Source organism: Cyprinodon tularosa, unplaced genomic scaffold (assembly GCF_016077235.1).
Source record: "Cyprinodon tularosa strain WSP-4 unplaced genomic scaffold, ASM1607723v1 ctg1108, whole genome shotgun sequence".
In the NCBI taxonomy this organism is placed as follows: Eukaryota; Metazoa; Chordata; class Actinopteri; order Cyprinodontiformes; family Cyprinodontidae; genus Cyprinodon; species Cyprinodon tularosa.
The window spans coordinates 49732-67773 of NW_024037903.1; the positions used below are offsets into that span (position 1 = coordinate 49732).

General features: G+C 47.6%; 2 protein-coding genes and 1 non-coding gene across 3 annotated transcripts in view; 1 reads left to right on the top strand and 2 right to left on the bottom strand.

Annotated features, from left to right (window-relative positions):
* mmp17b (matrix metallopeptidase 17b) overlaps nt 1-12795 on the bottom strand; it is a 42840-nt gene extending 30045 nt beyond the window's left edge. Inside the window, exons 1-2 of the mRNA XM_038298156.1 lie at nt 12659-12795; nt 3736-3929 (exon numbers count right to left, since the gene is read on the bottom strand). Coding sequence (XP_038154084.1) covers nt 3736-3861 — 126 coding nt within the window. The 5' untranslated portion in view covers nt 3862-3929; nt 12659-12795. The remainder of the gene's footprint in view (nt 1-3735; nt 3930-12658) is intronic.
* Nucleotides 12796-16219: 3424 nt separating this feature from the next.
* trnaa-ugc lies at nt 16220-16291 on the bottom strand. Its single transcript has one exon. It is a non-coding gene; the product is annotated as a tRNA-Ala (tRNA).
* Nucleotides 16292-16730: 439 nt separating this feature from the next.
* zgc:154054 (uncharacterized protein LOC777616 homolog) overlaps nt 16731-18042 on the top strand; it is a 34566-nt gene continuing 33254 nt past the window's right edge. The window contains exons 1-2 of the mRNA XM_038298169.1: nt 16731-16986; nt 17492-17677. Of these exons, the coding sequence (XP_038154097.1) occupies nt 16896-16986; nt 17492-17677 (277 nt within the window). The 5' untranslated portion in view covers nt 16731-16895. The remainder of the gene's footprint in view (nt 16987-17491; nt 17678-18042) is intronic.

Here is an 18042-nt window from a genome sequence, read left to right on the forward strand (position 1 = left end):
ATTACACGTATGAAATTCTTTTTTGTAATATTTAATTTCTCTCTTTGGAAACCTTACCGTTTGTCCTCAAGGACTCAATTTTTGAAAAGCTCCAATTATATTCTAAGAAACAATAATTGAAAGGTCTTATATTGAAAAGGTACATCAAAAGATGTAGATGAATCATTTGTAGTGGAAGAGCAGGGCTCCGTTTCATGAAGCAGGTTTAACAAATTCTGATTCAAATCCTCAACTCTAAATTGATCCAGCCTAAAGTCTAAATGGATCCAGCCTAAAGTCTAAACGGATCAGGCCCAAAGTCTAAATGGATCGAGCCTAAAGTCTAAAAGGATCCAACCTGGAGTCTAAATGGATCCAGCCTAAGGTCTAAAAGGATCCAGCCTAGAGTCTAAACGGATCAGGCCTAAAGTCTAAATGGATCCAGCCTAAAGTCTAAAAGGATCCAGCCTGGAGTCTAAATGGATCCAGCCTAAAGTCTAAAAGGATCCAGCCTAAAGTCTAAAAGGATCCAGCCTAAAGTCTAAAAGGATCCAGCCAGGAGTCTAAATGGATCCAGCCTAGAGTCTAAACGGATCAGGCCTAAAGTCTAAATGGATCCAGCCTAAAGTCTAAAAGGATCCAGCCTAAAGTCTAAAAGGATCCAGCCTAAAGTCTAAAAGGATCCAGCCTGGAGTCTAAATGGATCAAGCCTAAAGTCTAAAAGGATCCAGCCTGGAGTCTAAATGGATCGAGTCTAAAGTCTAAAAGGATCCAGCCTGGGGTCTAAATGGATCCAGCCTTAAGTCTAAAAGGATCCAGCCTGGAGTCTAAATGGATCGAGCCTAAAATCTAAAAGGATCCAGCCTAGAGTCTAAATGGATCGAGCCTAAAGTCTAAAAGGATCCAGCCTAGAGTCTAAACGGATCAGGCCTAAAGTCTAAATGGATCCAGCCTAAAGTCTAAAAGGATCCAGCCTGGAGTCTAAACGGATCAGGCCTAAAGACTAAATGGATCGAGCCTAAAGTCTAAAAGGATCCATCCTGGAGTCTAAATGGATCGAGCCTAAAGTCTAAAAGGATCCAGCCTGGGGTCTAAATGGATCCAGCCTTAAGTCTAACAGGATCCAGCCTGGAGTCTAAATGGATCGAGCCTAGAGTCTAAAAGGATCCAGCCTAGAGTCTAAATGGATCAAGCCTAAAGTCTAGAAGGATCCAGCCTGGAGTCTAAATGGATCGAGCCTAAAGTCTAAAAGGATCCATCCTGGAGTCTAAATGGATCGAGCCTAAAATCTAAAAGGATCCAGCCTAGAGTCTAAATGGATCGAGCCTAAAGTCTAAAAGGATCCAGCCTGGGGTCTAAATGGATCCAGCCTTAAGTCTAAAAGGATCCAGCCAGGAGTCTAAATGGATCCGGCCTAAGGTCTAAAAGGATCCAGCCTAGAGTCTAAACGGATCAGGCCTAAAGTGTAAATGGATCCAGCCTAAAGTCTAAAAGGATCCAGCCTGGAGTCTAAATGGATCCAGCCTAGAGTCTAAATGGATCCAGCCTAGAGTCTAAATGGATCCAGCCTAGAGTCTAAATGGATCCAGCCTAGAGTCTAAATGGATCCAGCCTAAGGTCTAAAAGGATCTAGCCTAGAGTCTAAATGGATCCAGCCTAGAGTCTAAATGGATCCAGCCTAGAGTCTAAAAGGATCCAGCCTAGAGTCTAATGGATCCAGCCTAGAGTCTAAAAGGATCCAGCCTAGAGTCTAATGGATCCAGCCAAAATATCCAACATCACTGCTGCACCCTAAGCATAGATATGCTAATGCAGATTAAATCCAATTCAGTTCAGTTTATTAATCTTGCACCAATACACAACAGTCCTGATGCTGAACATGACAGTAAGACTATGTAGCAGGCCAGCATCAAGAAAAGCTTTGCACAGTTTTGTAAACAAACTATGTAAATATTGCAGCTTTTTATGCAAATTAGACTCATTAGTGTCATAATGATGACTGGCTGTTATATCAATGGATTAGGCTAATTAACAGTGATTCTGAACATTTCTACCTCTCCATTATTTGCTAATTAATTTATTCCTCAAATAAACTCAACCTTCTGTCATTTCTGCTTATTAGTATTTTGGTCTTATTAGAGACCGAGGAGACAAGGAAGAGATAAAAACAAATATATGAAATAAAAGCGACTTAAATATTACTGCTTCTCCTAATTCTATCTCACAATGTTGCTTTTTGCATCTTTTTCAATGTTTATTGTCATAATAGGAAGATCAGAGTGAGGAAGGAAATGGACCAGAGGGAGAATAATGGAGGGTCATTACAGGAGAGGAGAGCTTCTGTCTACTGGAGGAAGGAACCAGGAAACCAGGCGGGTATTAGGAAACATTTTCACGCATATTTTATAGGAAAGGTGAAACTGAATATAATAAACTGATTAATCAATGAAAACTGAGAAGAAGGTTATAACCCTAATAATATGGCCTGGATCCTGTCAATTCTGTTGTTGTTATAGTTGATATTTTCATTATATATAAAAACATTATTCAATTTAAAGATGTTATGAATCCAGTTTAGGTGGGTTGTGTTTTTGTTTGTTTTCCCTCCTCCACCAGGCGGCGCCTGGTTCTCGTTGGCCTCTTCACACACCTGCAGATGGTTGCCTCATTACCGGAGGACTCTTAAGCTGCTGACTGCCACTACCTCGACGCCAGAGTGTTTGCCAGTTTTGGGTACTCTAGCCAAGCTGAGTTTTGCTGAGTCAAACTGAGTTTTTGTCAACCTGAATTTAACCTTGTTTTGTCTTTGCCTCTCGGTAGGAAGTGATCCTGCAAACTGGATGTTTTGGACCTTCTCCCCCTGGAAGGATCGTTTGAGACTCACACTGAGTAGGGGATTCAAGCTAGTGGTTTGGATCTACTTTTCCCCCAAGGATAGTTTGGGCTTCTCTCTGAGCAGGGGATTCATCTCCACAAGAAACCGTTCAAGTACCGCAGGAAAACTAAGTGGCAGCCAGCTTCTCCGTTCCTCAAGGAAACACCTCAACCTGGGTAAACCCTGTCCGCCCTCCAACAAGCAAGTCATTCACTGGAACAACCCACAATGACTGGATTCAACAAGAGACACCTTTTTCTGGAAACATGAGTCTGAACTCCTCTCAACCTACCAACTCTCAGTAAAACCTGTTAAACTTTCCCCTGGTCTCTCTGTTTGGTCTTCTGCATGTCGGTCAGAGCTTTAGATAAAATCATGACAAAAGATTAGTTTTGAACATTAAAATAAATATATACTAAAAGCAAAAAATATTTTATTATTGTAATGTAAAAATAAAAAAAAAAAGTAAAAGAGGAGATGGACCTGGACTGAAAGAGTGAGAAAGAATCAGATGTAGAGTAAATTGGACGGTAGGCTGGGTGACGTCACTCAGATGATTGGCTGCTTGTATTCCTGTCATTTTCTATTCTAGATGTTGGTCAGATCCAGCTGTTATGGTGGTCCAGTTATAAATGAGACTAAGTTAGATAATAACCTGAAGGTGCTATAATGTGTGCTTAAACTGCTCTAAATCATTTCCTGAGCCATTCATCTCTATATTAGGCGTAGGCTAGCTACATAGAAAAACAGTCATCCACCTGCAACCGGGGCTGGTGGCCAAAATAAGTTCACTTCAGGCCCTGCTAACAATAGAACTAGAATTAGGGCAGAATGAATTCCCAGATGAAATGCCAGTTTCTACGGTTGGTCTGATAGTTTACCACCAGCTGCGTGCTCTGCTCCTCTGTTGCAGGTGGAGAGGAGGGGGTCTGGGTCACGGGGGCAGCTGAAGCTGTCAGAATCCATCCATTGCTCAGGCACACGATCATCATCATCCACGTTTCCATCTCGCTCTGCGACGATCGCCCTCACTGGAATACAACGAATGTCTGGACTGGAAGTCGGAGCCTCATCCCTGCAGTAGAAACAGTAGCTGTGATGAATGTTCTTCACCTTCATGCCTTTTCATATCAGGACATGGCAGCATGTGATCTAATGGCGAGTGTTCTTTGACAACCCTCCAGTTTCTCTGGTTAATGATCTAAATCTGAAGGCGGCTCATTTCATAAGAGTTTGTTTAAAGAAGGGAATCAGAGTCCAAATACAAAAATCTGCTGTGCATGTAATAATCACATATGTATTTGTGAAAATTGAGACCAATGTAGCTACATAAGTGTTGGCCTAGTGCTTAGAGCAGAGTGCTCTGCTCTGAGAAGGTTGAAAGTACCCGGCTCAGTCCCCACAACCTTCCCTCTGGGTCCCTGAGCAAGACCCTTAACCCCACACTGCTCCCTGGGTGCCGCACAATGGCAGCCCACTGCTCCCCAAGGGGATGGGTTAAATCCAGAGAGTGGATATCTCCAGTGTGAGATCAATAAAGGGATTTACAAACATTAGAGGAACATGCAGACGGGCCAGGGTCGGGTCCCAGGGCGCCGATCAATCCACCACGGAGAGAGGATGGACCACCTGCTCACCTCCATGGATAGGGGCTTCCATCCAGACCGAGGCTGGACAGGGAGAGCAGTGATCCGAGAAAAGGAGGACCATGGTGGTGCTGGAGGAGCTCCACAGCTCCAGTGGAACATTTAAACATTTTAAAATAATAGGTTTAATATTGAACACAGTGAACTGTCAGGATCTGGATGATTGTTGTGTTTTAGTTGGCCATCAGAGGGCGGCGCTGAGCTGAATTTTCCTGGTCTCCAAAAGCATCAGCTGGAGCTTCCTGCCATCCTTCCTCATCTGACTGATCTCTGCTGTGGAGCCTGAAAATCCCCCCGATGTTTCATCCTGCAGAACTTCTGCTTTATCTGTCTCCTAACCTCCTTGTTGAAGGTACCTTCATGAAGTTTCTATCCTTTCATGGCGTGCTCACCTGGCTTCCTCGCCAAAGCTCAGGTCAGGAAGGCCCTAAAAGCCAGAAAGTCCTGTTCAACAACATGGTTCCTGATTTAGACATTAAACATGGAGGCGGCTGACAACCTTTCCCACTTTGACCATTTATTTATGATCAGCCTTTGCAGCGTAGCTGTGGATCACTGAACCAAGTGAAAGAATATATTCCAGCTTTTCTACGGGTCACACAAGGTCAAGGTCTCATTTTATCAAAAGAACTAAGAATCAAGTCTTTTAGGAAGCTTAGAGGATTTTAATCTTTACTGAGGATTTAGAAAGAAAAACCCTGCCGTTGTTTTTTAACGTCTTAAACTTTAAGAAGAATTAATCCCAGAACTGTTGGATTAGGATTTTCTCTCTAAAGCTGGGTTTTATGAACATTAACGGCTGTAAGGAACCTTCTGATGAACCTTGGTTTATCAGACAGGTTTTCAAACAGACATGTAGGCAACAGGAGTAGAATAATTGCTTTGTGTTTTTAATCCATGGGGCGACATGGTGGTGCAGTTTGTAGAGCTGTTGCAGACCGGGGGCCCGGGGGTCCGTCCAGGCTGGACCCTGGACTGCCAGAGGAAGGCATCAGCTCCACTGATGGAGGACATGTCCTGATCCTTCCCTTTATGGACTTTTTTTTAGTTTTTCATTTGTATTGATGTCATTCTGTTTTCTTGGTAATTGTGTCTTTTCCATTCTGTGTCATTCTAGTTGTTTTCTAGTTAAATTTAAGCAGTGTTGAGTTTTGTTATCCTCTCCTTGGGCTGCCACCTTATCGTGGTGGAGAGGTTTGAGTGTCCCAATGATCCTGGGAGCTATGCTGTCTGGGGCTTTATGCCCCTGGTAGGGTCACCCAAGGCAGACAGGTCCTAGGTGAGGAACCAGACAAAGCGCAGCCCAAAGACCGTTATGATGAGTACAATAATTGGATCCAGCGTTCCCTCGCCCGGACGCGGGTCACCGGGGCCCCACTCTGGAGCCAGGCCTGGAGGGGGGGCACGATGGCGAGCGCCTGGTGGCCGGGCTTTTACCCATGGGGCCCGGCCGGGCTCAGCCCGAAGAGGAAACATGGGTCCCCCCTTACATGGGCCCACCACCCGTGAGAGGGGCCATAGGGGTCGGGTGCAATGTGTGTTGGGTGGCGGCCGGGGGAGGGGACCCTGGCGGTCCGATCCTCGGCTGCAGAAGCTGGCTCTTGGGACGTGGAATGTCACCTCGCTGGTGGGGAAGGAGCCGGAGCTAGTGTGTGAGGCTGAGAGGTTCCGGCTAGAAATAGTCGGTCTCACCTCAACGCATGGTTCTGGTTCTGGAACCAGTCTCCTTGAGAGGGGCTGGACATACTTCCACTCTGGAGTTGCCCACGGTGAGAGGCGCCGGGCAGGAGTGGGCATACTTGTTGCCCCCCATCTCGGCGCCTGTACGTTGGGGTTTACCCCGGTGAACGAGAGGGTAGCCTCCCTCCGCCTACGGGTGGGGGGACGGGTTCTGACTGTTGTCTGTGCTTACGGGCCGAACAACAGTTCAGATTACCCACCCTTCTTGGAGTCCTTAGAGGGGGTACTGGAGGGTGCCCCTCCTGGGGACTCCCTTGTTCTGCTGGGAGACTTCAACGCTCACGTGGGCAATGACAGTGAGACCTGGAGGGGCGTGGTTGGGAGGAATGGCCGCCCTGATCTGAACTCTAGTGGTGTTCTGTTGTTGGACTTCTGTGCTCGTCATGGATTGTCCATAACGAACACCATGTTCAAGCATAAGGGTGTCCATATGTGCACATGGCACCAGGACACCCTAGGCCGCAGTTCGATGATCGACTTTGTCATCGTTTCATCGGACTTGCGGCCGTATGTCTTGGACACTCGGGTGAAGAGAGGTGCTGAGCTTTCCACTGACCACTACCTGGTGGTGAGTTGGCTCCGGTGGTGGGGGAGGATGCCGGTCAGACCTGGCAGGCCCAAACGTGTTGTGAGGGTCTGCTGGGAACGTCTGGCGGAGTCCCCTGTTAGGCGGAGCTTTAACTCCCATCTCCGGCAGAACTTCGAACACATCCCGGGGGAGGTGGGGGACATTGAGTCCGAGTGGACCATGTTCCGTTCCTCCATTGTCGAGGCGGCTTATCTGAGCTGCGGCCGCAAGGTTGTCGGTGCCTGTCGTGGCGGCAACCCTCGAACCCGTTGGTGGACACCTCCGGTGAGGGATGCTGTCAGGTTGAAGAAGGAGGCCTATCGGGCCTTTTTGGCCTGTGGGACTCCGGAATCAGCTGATGGGTACCGGCGGGCGAAGCAGCATGCGGCTCGGATGGTTGCTGAGGCAAAAACTCGGGTGTGGGAGGAGTTTGGAGAGGCCATGGAGAAAGACTTCCGCACGGCTCCGAAGCGATTCTGGTCCGCCATCCGGCGTCTCAGGAGGGGGAAGCGGTGCAGCACCAACACTGTTTATAGTGGGGATGGTGTGCTGCTGACCTCGACTCGGGACGTTGTGGGTCGGTGGGCGGAATACTTCGAAGACCTCCTCAATCCCACCAACATGTCTTCCATTGAGGAAGCTGGGCCTGGGGACTCTGGGCTGGGCTCTCCAATCTCTGTGGGCGAGGTCGCCGAGGTGGTTAAAAAGCTCCTCGGTGGCAGGGCCCCGGGGGTGGATGAGATCCGCCCGGAGTTCCTCAAGGTCCTGGATGTTGTGGGGTTGTGTTGGCTGACACGACTCTTCAACATTGCATGGACATCGGGGGCAGTCCCCCTGGATTGGCAGACTGGGGTGGTGGTCCCCCTATTCAAAAAGGGGGACCGGAGGGTGTGCTCCAATTACAGGGGAGTCGCACTCTTAAGCCTCCCCGGCAAGGTCTATTCGGGGGTGCTGGAGAGGAGGGTCCGTCGGATAGTCGAACCTCGGATTCAGGAAGAGCAGTGTGGTTTCCGTCCTGGTCGTGGAACGCTGGACCAGCTCTACACCCTCAGCAGGGTCCTGGAGGGTGCATGGGAGTTCGCCCAACCAGTCTACATGTGCTTTGTGGACTTGGAGAAGGCGTTCGACCGTGTCCCTCGGGGGGCCCTGTGGGGGGTTCTCCGGGAGTACGGGGTACCGGGCCCTTTGATACGGGCTGTCAGGTCCCTGTATGACCGGTGTCAGAGTCTGGTCCGCATTGCCGGCAGTAAGTCGGGCTCGTTTCCAGTGAGAGTTGGACTCCGCCAGGGCTGCCCTTTGTCACCGATTCTGTTCATTACCTTCATGGACAGAATTTCTAGGCGCAGCCAAGGTGTTGAGGGGATCCGTTTTGGTGGCCTTAGGATTGCGTCTCTGCTTTTTGCAGATGATGTGGTCCTGTTGGCTTCATCAAGTCGTGATCTGCAGCTCTCGCTGGATCGGTTCGCAGCCGAGTGTGAAGCGGCCGGGATGGGGATCAGTGCCTCCAAATCCGAGGCCATGGTCTTGAGCCGGAAAAGGGTAGAGTGCCTTCTCCGGGTCAGGGGGGGTGTCCTGCCCCAAGTGGAGGAGTTTAAGTATCTTGGGATCTTGTTCACGAATGAGGGAAGAAGGGAGCGGGAGATCGACAGGCGGATTGGTGCAGCGTCTGCCGTGAAGCGGGCACTGTACCGGTCCGTCGTGGTGAAGTGAGAGCTGAGTCAAAAAGCGAAGCTCTCGATTTACCGGTCGATCTACGTTCCTACCCTCATCTATGGTCATGAACTCTGGGTCATGACCGAAAGAACGAGATCGCGGATACAAGCGGCCGAAATGGGTTTCCTCCGTAGGGTGGCTGGGCTCTCCCTTAGAGATAGGATGAGAAGCTCGGTCATCCGGGAGGGACTCGGAGTAGAGCCGCTGCTCCTCCACGTCGAGAGGAGCCAGTTGAGGTGGCTTGGGCATCTGTTTAGGATGCCTCCTGGACGCCTCCCTGGTGAGGTGTTCCGGGCACGTCCCACCGGGGGGAGGCCCCGGGGAAGACCCAGGACACGCTGGAGAGACTATGTTTCTCGGCTGGCCTGGGAACGCCTTGGGGTTCCTCCTGAAGAGCTGGAAGAAGTGGCTGGGGAGAGGGAAGTCTGGGCCTCCCTTCTTAAGCTGCTGCCCCCGCGACCCGACCCCGGATAAGCGGAGGAAGATGGATGGATGGATGGATGGATGGAGTTTTGTTATTTACTCTCTGTCGCCCCCTTGTGCCTGTCTCCTTTCCCCTAGCTCCCTTCTAGTCTCTTCTATCCACACCTGCTCCCTGTCAGCTGATTAGCCCAGTATTTGTTCTGTCTCCCATATATACTCCTCCTGTGCGGTTCTTCGGTCGTCACTTAGCTCCTCTTGTGTGTTTTCCTGCGGCGTCTCTTGGTTTTTTTTTTTTTTTTGTATTTTTAGTTCCTGGATTTTGCCTCTGTTGCCTTGGAACCGTTATTAAATCAGCAAAGCTTATCTCTGCATTTGGTTCATCACTAACTTCCTCCAAACCTGACTGAAGATGGATGGCTGAACATTGATCCATACTGTCTGACTCTAGTCTGCCCCACTAATGAGATCTCCTCCACTAACTAAACAGACTCGTATCTGGATAAAGTGGGCAGATTCCTGTTTAACTTGGCTACCTTCTCACCTAAAGTATCATATGGATTTCTACTTTCTCTCACAGATTGTGATATATAAATATGATGGGTCTGTATTTGCCATTCTCCTCATCAACGCTCCTTATGTTGATTAATCTGCTTTTGTAGCTTCACTGTGAGAAAGGCTCCACCAATCATCATTGCTCTAAACCTCTGAGAAATCCACCCTAATCTGAAAGTCCCTCCTGTGGCACAGGGTGTGGATCCAGGAAACTGACATCATTCTGGTAAAACTGTGTAAAATGAGCTGAGGACGAGTAAAATCCCAGGTCAGGCTAAAGGCCGCTGCAGGAGAAATATTTTATTACCAACAGGCAGCATGAAGGAGTGAGCCTATGAAACACCTCCAGACACGCGGCACAGCTTTGCTCTTTGAACACAACAGAAATTAATCATTAAGCTCGCTCTGATGAGGTTTTTATAATGAAATCACAGCCAACCAGTGAGTCTCTCCCCTAAAGCAGAGCTGCAGCAAACACCACTGTTAGATTCACACCCTGCAAAAAGCTAATTGCTTTAATTACTTTTGACCGCCAGTCAAACGTCTGTCCACCCTCTCACTCAAAGGTTTGTCTCTAATTTTACTTCTCCCTCTGGGAAAAACCAGCTTTCTGAGGTCAGCTTCAGGCTAAGAGGACGGCTAGAGTCTGCAGAGAAGCAAGTAAAGCACCTGAGAGGTTAGAGGTTTGCTCCATATTCTCCATGTTTTCACTGTTTATCTCCAACATAGAAAGAAACCTAAATAAAGAGAATCATAAAATCATAAAGGTGAGTCTGAACCACTGAGTAAAAGAATCCATAAAAAGTTTATAATAAGTTCACATACCCAACAACTGAAAGGTTTTTAAAATGGCCAAATCAGGAAGAAGCATTTAACAACTTTCCAGGACCCTGCAGAGAACATCCAGGTTCTGGCTGATCTTTAGTCCTTCACACCCAATAAGACCAATGTCCCCTCCTTCAGAAAGTAGGAAGTAAAGAGGAAGCACCTTCACCTGATTCCATTCTGCAGGATTAGAGGAGGAAAAGTCTTGAAAAACAGTCCCTGCTTATACCAGAATGTTTTCTGTCTTTGTCTCCGTCTGCAGAAGGTCTTTAACATCACGATGTTTCTCAGGACAACGGCGTGACTGAAAGAGGCTGACAGCAAACGGCTGGACTGTATTCCCTCTGGGGAGACGATGGAGCAGATCCAATCAGAGGATGGAAGCCAATTAGCATAGAGTGTGTGTGTCTGGGGGCGGGGGGGGTTGTGTCATTTAATCAAGTTAGAGGGTTGGCCATCCAAGGAAGGTTGTCAGGGAGATGAAGACGATGAATGACGGACAGGAATTTGTCCAGAACCGAAAGGAGAAGCAAGTCTAGAACCAAGCAACAGCCGCTGACTTCAACAAGGTCCCATTCGCTCTATTGTTCTGCTGAGGAGCTCCAGACTGGAATAAGCTGGATGTTCAAGGTTCAGCAAAGGCGGGAGACCATGCTGCAAGCTGAAGAACCAGTTTTAAATATTTCACAAAGTCAAGGAAGTTAAACATCTGCCCAGGAATCAGGCCAGGTTTAATTCATCTATGCTAAACTGCATTCTGCGCAGCAGAGACAAACACGGGGATTAGGTGCTAACCCAGTTCAATGCTAACAGAACAGATTGGATTCTAACACATCAAACAACAATACAAGTCCCTTATTTATTTCCTCTCATTCATAGAGGGGTTAGAATATAACCTAAGAGGACTACTGGGTCCTTGGGTTCTAACTGGGTCCTGGGGTTCTAACTGGATCCCAGGGGTCTAACTGGGTCCTAGAGGTTTAACTGGATCCCAAAGAGCTAACTGGATCCCAGGGGGCTAACTGGATCCTAGGGGTTTAACTGGATCCCAGAGAGCTAACTGGATCCCAGGGGGGTAACTGGATCCCAGGGGATTAACTGGATCTGGATCTCAGGGGGCTAACAGGATCCCAGAGAGCTAACTGGATCCCAGGGGGCTAACTGGATCCCAGAGAACTAACTGGATCCCAGAGGGGTAACTGGATCCTAGAGGTTTAACTGGATCCCAAAGAGCTAACTGGATCCCAGAGGGGTAACTGGATCCTAGAGGTTTAACTGGATCCCAGGGGGTTAACTGGATCTGGATCTCAGGGGGCTAACAGGATTTCGGAGAGCTAACTGGATCCCAGGGGGCTAACTGGATCCCAGAGAACTAACTGGATCCCAGAGGGGTAACTGGATCCTAGAGGTTTAACTGGGTCCCAGGTGGCTAACTGGGTACCAGGGGGGTAACTGGATCCCAGGGGTCTAATTGGATACTAGGGGTCTAATTGGATCCTAGGGGTTTAACTGGATCCCAGAGAGCTAACTGAATCCCAGGGGGGTAACTGGATCCCAGGGGGGTAACTGGATCTGGATCTCAGGGGGCTAACTGGATCCCAGAGAGCTAACTGGATCCCAGGGGGCTAACTGGATCCCAGGGGGTTAACTGGATCTGGATCTCAGGGGGCTAACAGGATCCCAGAGAGCTAACTGGATCCCAGGGGGCTAACTGGATCCCAGAGAACTAACTGGATCCCAGAGGGCTAACTGGATCCCAGAGAACTAACTGGATCCCAGAGGGCTAACTGGATCCCAGGGGTCTAATTGGATCCTAGGGGTTTAACTGGATCCCAGAGAGCTAACTGGGTCCCAGGGGGTAGCTGGATCTGGATCCCAGGGGGCTAACTGGATCCCATGGGGCTAACTGGATCTCAGGGGGCTAACTGGATCCCAGAGAGCTAACTGGATCCCAGAAAACTAACTGGATCCCAGAGAGTTAACTGGATCCCAGGGGGGTAACTGGATCTGGATCTCAGGGGGCTAACAGGATCCCAGAGAGCTAACTGGATCCCAGGAGGCTAACTGGATCCCAGAGAGCTAACTGGATCCCAGGGGGCTAACTGGATCCCAGGGGGCAAACTGGATCCCAGGGGGGGTAACTCGATCTGGATCATAGGATGGCTAACTGGATCCTAGAGCCTAATCAGAAATCAGAAGGAGTTAATTTTCAAAGGTGAAATCAGCGACCATCCTGCAGAGCAACAGAAAATCCTGTGATGTTAATCAGTGACTCTTAATATATCAGCCAGGACAACATTACTTCACATCACACCATCCAAATCAACAGAAACTTACTCGGTAAGCAGGGAAAAACGCCAAAGGATGCCTGAAAACAGAACAAACCAAGATCCAAACCCGCAGCAGAGATTCTGCTTCCTGCTCCCTCTTCCACTCTGTCCTCCTCTCTTCATCTGCCAGCATGAACAGATGGGTCCTTTCTATTCTCCAGCTTCTTTTTCCTCAACTTCACCCCCCACCCTACCCCACCCCACCCACTGTCAAACCTATCGTGATAAATGGAGGCAGACGCGCCTCTGTCCTTCCATAAAGACTTTACGGGTCACTTTGCTCTTTAAGAGCTTCAACAAATATTCCACTGACATAGAAATGAAATAGATAGATGAAAACAGTTCTAGGCAGAATTATCCTGCAAACAGAAACCGGCAATGGTCTCAGGGAGGATTAGTGTGTGTTACACTGAAAAGGCAGGCTGGGGGGGGTCAACATCTGCATGTCTCTCATGATGCCATCAACATTTTCCTCTCAATCCTCTTAGAGGATTAAACAGAAGTAGTTTTTTTCTGTTTCTTTGTGTTGATGCTTCTGAACCGACTGTCGGACCATATGGACACATGCGTCCCACAGCGCCACCAGAGGACAGGATAAAGGGTGGAGTCATCAGCAGATTGGAGAGCATGTTCTGAGGTTTTTACTGGTTCATATTTTCCTTGTTGTTAAACAGTAGAGTCCATCAATACTAACCTCATTTCTTCCATTGTTGCAGCCATCCCATTAACTCCCACTGGGACCATTATGCTCCCTCTTATCTGCTGGTTCTGCTGCAGGACAGCGGCTGAAGGAGACCTGACGCTTCTGGGATGACCGGCTGATCGACATGTTCCCCTCAGACAGACGCTGTCTGCAGAGGAAGTTTACAGAGGCTTGAAAAAGCATCCAGTCTTTCTTAACTGGTTTTATTCTGAGTATTCTGGGGATGTAAGCTAATTGACTGGAATCTAAAAGCACCAAAACATAAAGTGAAATAAAAGGAGGAGCTGTTTGTTCATCCAACCTAAAGCCAGTGATGGGCCTTGGTTTAACCCCTCACTGTCAGAAATACCTTCTGGTCTCAGGTGGGTTCAGGTCTGACGGCTCAGACACATGGAGAAAGAAGCAGTGAGGGTTTCCTGGCTTTCTGCCCAGAGGGCAGGACCTGGTGGAGCAAACCGGTTATATGTCGGCCAAAGGCCAAATAAAGCACCGCCTCACCACATTTACAACATAAGCACAGTAAGAAACATCACAACTGCTTAGGATATGAAGTTGGTGTCTGATGTGGCTTCTTGGTCCTGAAGAAAAGTTTAAAAAGTTTATTATGGTGGAAGTGATCGCACACTTGTTTGGCAACTACTTTCTCAAGAATTTTAGATCAGAAAAGAAAGATTGGATATAGGTCTATAATTGACCAAGTCATCTGGGTCAAGAGGTGGTTTCTTAAGCAGAGGTTTAATTACAGCAACCTTAAAAGCTTTAGGTACATATCCCTGTAACAGAGATAGATTAATCACATCTAAAATGGAGGAGGAGATCAAAGGGAATACCTCCTTAAATAACCTGGTTGGAACTGGATCTAACGTACAAGTTGAAGGCTTAGATGAAGACAATAATTTTGCTAATTCAGAAAGTTCAACTGGATCATAGCAGTCCAAACCCGGTTCAGATTCCATGACTACCTCAGATGCTGCCCCACCTTCCAGAGATAAGGTTTTATTCAATGTTCACTGAGACACCTAAACTTTTACTTTGATGAACACAGTGGCAGCTCAGTGTTTCAGGCCTTGTTTATGGGGATTCAAAGGTTAGGGTTAGGCAGGCTGCTGTTTTCCTTTTATTTCCAGCAAAACAAAACAAAAATCTATTCTGCAATTTTTTCTAAAACATTTAAGGATTTACATTTTTATTTAGGGTTTTTACCCCCCAGTTCTGTTTTTCCATAACAGCAAATAATCAGGCAGTTTTCTGATGTGTTTTTTTTTTTCATTTTTATTAAGATGTCGTTCTTCATGATCAACAGTTTTTGTAGAATTAATCATCTGCTCTTTGAGAACGGCCCTGATAGTACAGAAACCATAATTATGGCATCTTAGAAACGATGTATTGAAAGCCAGAAACACCTCTGTGTCTTTCGCTCTTCTTTCTGATCAGTTGTGAAGCTTCTTGGACCAAACCAAGCCTGACCTTCTAGAGCTCTACACCTCGTCTCAAAGTCTGAGATCCTCCAGTCAAAGGCCTGGACCCTGTAGAGCCGCAGCCCCACACTGTGCCATACGTCGCCCCCATCTTTGCGCTAACATGAACCTGGTGACTCTTTGAAGAGGCAGCTGGAGGTGTTTTCATTCAGACTGACTCTTGGTGGTGTTTATGCTCTACGAGGTTGTATGTATGCTATTTTATCTTTTTATCTATTCTTATTTTTATTTTAAAGTCTTGATGCTTTCTAAATAAAGCTTGTTTCTGAGTTTACTACCTTGTGAAAACTTCACTTCATTGTGAAATATTTAACACATCTGTTCTTAACGAAGCAGTAAATGGCTTTGGAAATATTATCTGCACAGATAGCTCACATCCATGGGGTGGGGGGGTCTGAATCCTTTCACAATGCAACATTTTACCATTGAATGTTTCCTCTATCACCATGACAACCAGCCACTTCCTCCCATTGCAGCTGCTGGGGGGGTCAAAGGGTACTTAGGGTTAATGGATGGGGGATCTTGTTAAAAATGTGAAAGGACTTGTGTGTCTGTGACTGTGAAGGACTCGTTTAGTTGATGCGCGTAGCAACAGGAATGACACACTGTGTGCTGCCCTGTTTTCCCTCTCTGAGGTTCACCGCAGATGAGCATCCAGACTTCTGCAGGACATCTGCTTGGAGGCCAGAGCAGCTCCCAGAGTCTGTTATGATGTCATGTGATGATCCAATGCTGGTGCACCACCACAGGAGCACTGGCTGCAGATGTCACAACAACAAACAGACCAGTCTTTTAGTCCAGATCTACAACAGAAACAGGAGCGACTCGTCTCCTACCCAGTAGGCCCCATCTAAAGGTGGATAACCACACCTCAGACCAGGTGATTGACAACTAACTAGCTCTACATTACCAAAGAAAACTAGTAAAATACAGACAAAAAGGTGGACACACCTTCACTGAGGTGCCAGGTTAGGATGACATCACTGGCTGCCATTTGCTCACAGCACAAAATACAAGTTAAATTTACACGTATAAGGAAAAAAAGCAAATAAGTTTGTCCTCACAGTAAAACAGCTTCTGACGTTTATCTATGCATGCATGCCTCCAATATGCTCATACTGTAGAACTATAACACTCAGAATTATCTACTCAGGCCTTATTATGTTCTTTGAAATGTTCTGCTTCCGATTCTAAAAACATAAATATCATAATTGTATACAGTTAGAGCAATAATGGTGATGAAAGGCAGACAACCTTTGATTTTAATACCTTCCTCTTTACTTAACTGGAATTATACCGCATTGTGTTGTTTTTAAAAAAAAATACTCGCACTTCATCCAATGAAAAGCAAAGAGAACTGAACAAACAGCAACAAAAGAAAAACCTATGGAGATGCCGGGGATTGAACCCGGGACCTCATACATGCAAAGCATGCGCTCTACCACTGAGCTACATCCCCGCTGGAAAATACCGGCGACATGAGTGGATATATAGCTGGGAAGAGTCAGGGTCCGCGACTAAGGAGAAGTCTGTGTTTTTGCTGATTGTCTTGATGTCAAGTGGACCAGAACCGGGATCTGAGTTCCAACAGCACCTGGATCTGCGCTCCGGCAGACCGGTGTTATGACGAGAAATGCATGCCTGCCGAGAATTGCATCCTCTCTCGCGGGAGCGCGCATCGCTCTTAACTCTCGCATATTGATTAGCAAACTGACTGAAGAAGAGGAAACGTTTAAAGATATTCTTTACATCATCCCGCGAGAGGAAATGCAATTCTCGCCATAACACCTGGCCGTCTCTCTGATAGTGTGTCTAATGGACCACCAGGTGTCGCTGTGGTCCACGGTGAAACCTTCCCCTGATGGAAGTCACAGGCATGGCTTTACATTCACGCGAAAACTTTCGTTTACACCTGGATCCCATGACGCAGGTGTGTTTTGCAGCTTCTGACGTAGCCAATGACCTGCCTCCTATAACTACCCGAGGAATTCACCTACAGCTGTTCACCTGTAGTCCATGGGCGGCTGCGGCAGGTGCGAGGAAGACTCTGGGTGAGGAAGGACATGAGGTTTTATCCCCTCCGAGTTGGATGTCTGTTGGCGGCCGCTTGTTTTCTGTCACTTTCTTGGATAAAATTCCAGCCGGATGGCGGAGGTATGTCAGTCATTACTACCTAATCTCTGCTGCTCTTTGACCTGAACAGGAAGGAAGCTGTTCTGGTGTGGAGATAATTCCAGACACAACCACTTCTAGTGGAGAAGCAGCAGCTTCACTCTAACATGAAGCCTTATAGGCAGAAAACAGTCACAGCAGCTTTTCCAGGCTGAATCCAGGCTGGATGTTCATCACAGCCTGCAGACCTGTCTGGATGACGTCATCACAGCCTCTCTACCTTAAAGACAGCTTCAAACCCTTCCAGTCCTCCAGCGTCTGTAGGCTACAGGAGGTGATGAAGGGAGGCTGGAGATGGACAGGTGCTTCCTGAGAGGCGCCACAGCTTTGCTTCTTCTCTAAATGTTTCTGATCTTTTCAGTGGAAAATCTTCCACACCAGCACACCTGGTCTGATTACTGCAGAACAGCAGGGTGTAGAGCTTCCAGTGAAACTGCCTGACAACATGAAGTAGGCTGAACCTTCCCACTGCTTCCTCCCTCCTCAGCACCAGACCTGCAGGCGCTGCACCAGAGGCTGTCGGTGGCTGAGGAGCTGGGAGGACAGGTCAGCAGGGACCTCAGCGTCATCCTGGAGCAGCTGGAGAACATGACCCGGTCCACCAACGCCAGCCACGGCTGGAGCAACGCATCCAGCAGCAACACGTCCAGCAGCAGAAGCTTCACCTCAACCAGTAAGAATCACATCTGTTTGCAGAACGGATCCGTTCCCAGAGACCTTCCTGGTACATGCAGAGTATCATGGGAGATCCTCGGGTCTCTGGCTGAGCTGCCAGCTGCTAGAAGGCTGCATATGGTGGACCATCTCCATGGTTGGTCTGCACCAAGGGTCTGCAGTGAGACCGCTAGAAAGCAGGTGGATCCTCAGGTAGTCTGGATCCACCTATGGAAAGGAAACAAAAAACATTCAATCAGAACAGAAACTTTGTTATCCACAAAAGGTTTGGGAAGGAGAACTTTGCTTTATCTTTTATTTTCTTATTGATATATTTAACTTAATTTGAGTAAAATTAGATATAAAGAACATCATTTCATTATT